At 39.0% G+C, this 5,208-nt stretch overlaps 1 protein-coding gene across 1 annotated transcript in view; it reads left to right on the top strand.

Annotated features, from left to right (window-relative positions):
- Positions 1-235: 235 nt before the first annotated feature.
- Positions 236-5,208, top strand: part of ZC3H12C (zinc finger CCCH-type containing 12C) — a 37,724-nt gene continuing 32,751 nt past the window's right edge. Inside the window, exons 1-3 of the mRNA XM_044919797.1 lie at positions 236-285; positions 1,371-1,401; positions 2,399-3,150. Of these exons, the coding sequence (XP_044775732.1) occupies positions 236-285; positions 1,371-1,401; positions 2,399-3,150 (833 nt within the window). The remainder of the gene's footprint in view (positions 286-1,370; positions 1,402-2,398; positions 3,151-5,208) is intronic.

Below are 5,208 nucleotides of genomic sequence, written 5' to 3'. Positions count from 1 at the left end.
GTGTTTTCATGCAGTGTTCATCTTGTTTGAAACAGTCCGAAAGGAAAACACTTCAGCCCAATATTAAAATAATATTTCCTAGTTGAAGTCAGGGATTTGGTCAGTGAGTCATTATCTTGAAGAATTATCTCACAATAGCACTTCTGCAAAACCCAAACTTTTCAGGGGAGATCAGAAATGTTGCCCATTAAATACACTTCCTGCAGTTGGAGCAGATTGTGGGGTTTACGGAACAATGATGTCGGAGCTTCCAGATTGGTTTGGCAGCTGCATTGTTCTCGGAGGGTAAACCAGACGCACTTAAGTCCCAGTCTCTTTTATAGGCTTTTGTTCATACCAAATTATTCTTTCACTGTGCTAGCATTCATGATGGCGTGTTAAAAGAGTGCAGCTTAGCAACCAGCTTCTGGTTGCCAGGCAGCCCAGCTTCCAATAGGTTTTCCTTGTTCAAGATACTTTTGGTGGGAGCTCTGCGAAGGCCACAGTGCAGATTTTTCTTTTAACTGTATCCCTTCATTAGGATTCTGTTGTGATTTGTTACTTGCATTATGGTGTCAGTATATTACAGTAGTTAATAAATCACAAAGTGTAAAGATTTGCTTTCAAAATCCCTGCCTTTAATTCTAAATAATTGGGCTCATGCATATCCGTATTAATAGAAAAAAAAAATTGAAATGGATACAGCTCCCTAATGGAGCATCTGCTAAGGAGTATTTCTTTTTATCAGTTGAGCAGTTCTGGAGCCAGGAGAGCTTGATGTTTCTTTAAAACTAATAAACGAACGCTACATTAAGAGAACAATGTTATCTGTCTTCTCAAGGGATAAAACCTGAAGAAACTCCTGTAGAATGTGTAGGAGTTCTACACTGACGAAATTTTAAATGTGGTGTTATCAAGCTAAAGATTCCATGTTCTAGTCTTTAGTATTTACCATACTAAATATAATTTATTTCATTATAGAAATACTCCCCTCTCTAATAAGTTCACCAAGGATGCATTCAGATGTGTGACTTCTTAGAAAAACACTTAGCATTTTCTCTTAACATTTATATAATAGCTCCTTTCTAGTGTAAATAAGATGTTGAAGAGCTTTAGAATAAAATGTTTTTGCAATTTTCTTTTTTAGATGATTTAAATAGGTGTTTTATGACTAGTCTCAAATCCAGCCACCACCGCCTGACTAATGTTATCCCTGGATAGAACACCAGAGTCACCTTAATAAGTAAGCCACTGGTGTGAATATAGTCCTTATGCTAAAGCACAAGAGCAGAAAATTTTATTCTGTTAACCTGTTCCTGGTATAGAAAGAATAATGAATACCCAGTAGACTTTAAGGAAAATTAGCAAAACAGCAAACGTGTTTTAAACAGTGAAAGTATTCCTTGGGGCGGGGGAAGCAAAGTGGGAGAAAAGATGACTTTTTAACCAAATGCAGATAATGGGTAACTAATTATCTGATGTGATACAGAAGTATTTTCTTACATTAAATTCAGGAAATTAAGGTAACACGTATTCAACGTACTTTATTTGCTGTTAATTTTCTGTGAACTGTACCATTTCTCTGCTTCCTATAAATGTACAGAGAATAAAAGCACTTTTTCCGCCTGGAATGAAATAGATGGTAGTGTCCCTGACACTTAGTAAGGTTAACATAACATTAAAATTTGTCTTCTGTTACTGTGCTCTGTATCCACAAAATAAAGATTGTTAGGGCAAAACTATGCATCTCCTCAATGGAATATAATTCACTTTGTGATTATTTAGTTCTTTGTTGGCTGTTGTAGAACTGTGCTCTTTTAGCACTCCACCTAAATTATATCTGGAATGTCTTTAGATTGTTGTTAAGCTTGATCCAAATTAACGTCAGTTTTCCAATTATAGTAAGTTAACGTTTGCCTTTCTTTCCATATGGCTTTCCCTTCAAAATAATCTTTACAAATGTTTATGAATTCTTTTAGAGAAAATGTATGTAACCTATCACAGTTTATCTAGAACATGCTTTTTGGTAATAATGTAGGTGTCACTCTGGAAACATTGGCCTTTCTGACAGTGGAAAGATCTCTTCCACGAAAGGGTGAGAAGCCTCATGATAGAATGGGGAAAGCACGGGTTTGGGAGTCATGCAAAACTGGGTTGAAAAAAAAAAAATCCAGTTCTACTAGTTATTTTCTTTGTTGCCTCGGAAAAATTGCATGGCATTCTACTTCCTAACTTCTTCATCTGAAAAACAGGGCATGATCCTATCTGGGGCAAAGGTGTTACGAGGGCTGAGAAGATGCAGAGAAACCGCAAAGTTGAATATTCGGTGGTTGGGCGATATTCTTTCACCTTCTTTACTGGAACAGGAATGAACCAGTAAATACAAAATTCTAAATGTTTTACGTTTTTTTCCCTCTAGGAATACGGGGTGCTTTGCATTCAGGAATACAGAAAAAATAGCAAAGTGGAGTCAAGTACACAAAACAGCTTCATGGGCTTGAAGGATCATCTGGGGCACGACCTGGGCCACCTTTATGTGGAAAGTACTGACCCACACTTAAGTACATCTGTACCTTGGTCAATGGTAGAGAAGCCAACGATGGATAAAGTCAGTTCCGGGAGGGAAGAAAAAGAGGTGTCTGAAGAGAATACGAGTTCTGGCGACTCGGAAGAAAGCACACATTCTGATAATGAGTCAGAACACTTGAGAAGCGTTTCCGTAGAGCCATGCTTATTAACCAAGACTCACAGACAACTGTGTAGGTCTCCCCGCTTAGAGCCTCACATACTCAAATGCAGCGACATTTTGCAGGACTTTAAACCTGAGGAGTCCCAGACGACGTCCAAGGAAGTGAAGAAGCCCCCTGATGTGGTGCGAGAATACCAAACAAAACTGGAGTTCGCGCTGAAGTTAGGCTATTCGGAAGAACAGGTTCAGCTCGTGCTTAATAAACTCGGTACCGATGCTTTAATCAACGACATCCTGGGAGAACTCGTCAAGCTTGGAAATAAAAGCGAGGCCGAGCAGACAGTGAGTACGATTACCAGCGTCACGCGGGACTCGTCTTCCCTGGAGTCTCAGCGGTCTGAGTCTCCGATGCAAGAGAGCGCAGCGGACGAGGGGGAGAATCTGAGGCCAGTCGTCATCGACGGTAGCAACGTGGCAATGAGGTGAGTGCGGAGAGCATCGCTCCTTCCTACGGTCCTGGGAAGGCCCTCCTAGTTTCGCGGCCGTTTCTCTTCTAACAGTCGGGAAAGTCAAGATGATTCCGCATCCCAACATTGGCTTACGTATTTCTAATGATGTCTCTCTTAGTTTTCCTTCAATCTACTTCCAGGACGGTCGGCCATGCTCACCCCATTTGTCCTTATGAAGAGACCCTCTTTCTCCAGACAAGTCTCCTTTTTTCCCCTCCTCTGGCTAAATTACTGTGGCATAAAAATTAGCGCTCGTACCTGGGGGAGTGTTAACCGCTGGTTTTAAATGAAGAACTTGAGTAGGATAATACTCAACAATTTTGGAATCTAGTCAGATTAAATAAATAGTCTATTTCTGTGTGAAGTCAAATAACCACAGGGAAAAACGCCAGTTCTTTTAGAAAAATATTTTTATTGCTTTGGGAACAAATTAAAGTTAGAGTTTCAAATTTCTTTTGTTTCACTTAAGAAATGTAAATTCAAAAATAACTCCTTAGGAACTGGGGATGAAAAAAAAAAAGCAAAACTCCTAATGAAATTCTTTTTACGAATTTTGATAACAACATTTTAAGTGCCTCTAAATTCAATTAGTATAAAGTTAATGACCCACAATGTTCAGAGCACTGTGGGGGATATAAAAATATGTAAAGGTGTCAATTCTTTCAGAGAGCTTAGAATTTCATATATTGTTTCTTAGTGATCTGAGGATATCTACCACAGGTATCATCTGGGGAAGCCTCCTATCATCTGGGGAAGCATCTAGAGCAGTGCTGTTCAACAGAAATATGATGTAGGCACATGCATCATTTTAAATTTTCTGGTACCTACATTAAAAAATTAAACAGGTAAAATTGATATGAATGACATATTTTATTTAGACTCATATAGCCAAAATATCATTTCAACATGTAATCGATAATGCGATATTTTGCATTATTCTTTTGATATTAAGTCTTAAAATTGGATATCTTACTTACAGCACATCTCCATTCAGACGAGCCACACTTCCAGTGTTCAGTAACCACCTGTAGCTAGTGGCCACCATACTGGACAGTGCAGTTCTAGAGACCTGCCAACTCCACACACAGACTTACCGAGTCCAGGTCAAGGGGTAGCTCCCGCATCACCTTTTGTTACAAGTACCCCAGCAAATAAGAATATGTACTAAAATTTGAGAGCCACTGGTTTTTAGCAGGTGAGAGTAAGGACTTGTACCCGGGGTATGAGAAGGACCAACTTATAATCCTCAAAATAACCTTTTCAGGTGGAAACAGTATTATCTTTCATTTATACACATATGAGACTTGCAGGGTATTAATTGCTTACCCAAGGTAAAGCATAATTCAAACCCAAGCATGTCTGACTTCGAAGTCTGTACACTTTTTATCGGATAATGAGAGATAGAAACAAGTTGATAGAGGTTCAAGCCAGGCCTTTTGAGGCCTTGAGTGACAAGCTAGAGAATTTAAACTTGACCCTGATCCAAAGGTAACTGAAGACTTTTGAGGAGAGGATGTAAGAGTAGAGTTGTGCCTTATACTGATAACCTGGCAGTGACGCTTAAAGTGGATTATAGGAGGTAGGAGATCAGTTTGGATGCATGCAATTCTTTCTGATGGAGTGAAGAGGGCCTAGAGTGTCCTAGAGTTATGAAGCGTATGTATGGCCTCAAGAAGTCTTTCAGTAAAATAACCTCTCTCTTGTTCAGTCTTTCCCAAACTTAAGCCACAGAATGATTTTTTTTCCCCTTGTAATCCAGAACTAGTGAACAGTTACCTCAGCAGAGTGATAACTTGTAAGGCCAAATCATCATGAAATCTCCAGGAGAGAGAGTAATGGGGGAAGGTAATAGGATCTGGAGGAACAGCTATACCTCTAGGCAGAGATCAGAATCACCAGGGGGAGTCTTAAAAAAATACACCTTCTCTCTACTCTCAGAGAATCTGAATCAGTGGGGCTATGGTAGAGCCCAAACAATAATCTATTTCTTTTTTTTTTTTTTTTTTTTTTTTTTTTTTTTTTTTTTTTTTT

The sequence above is a fragment of the Neomonachus schauinslandi genome, chromosome 11, assembly GCF_002201575.2.
Source record: "Neomonachus schauinslandi chromosome 11, ASM220157v2, whole genome shotgun sequence".
Taxonomy (NCBI): domain Eukaryota; kingdom Metazoa; phylum Chordata; class Mammalia; order Carnivora; family Phocidae; genus Neomonachus; species Neomonachus schauinslandi.
This window is presented reverse-complemented; position numbering and strand designations above follow the sequence as displayed.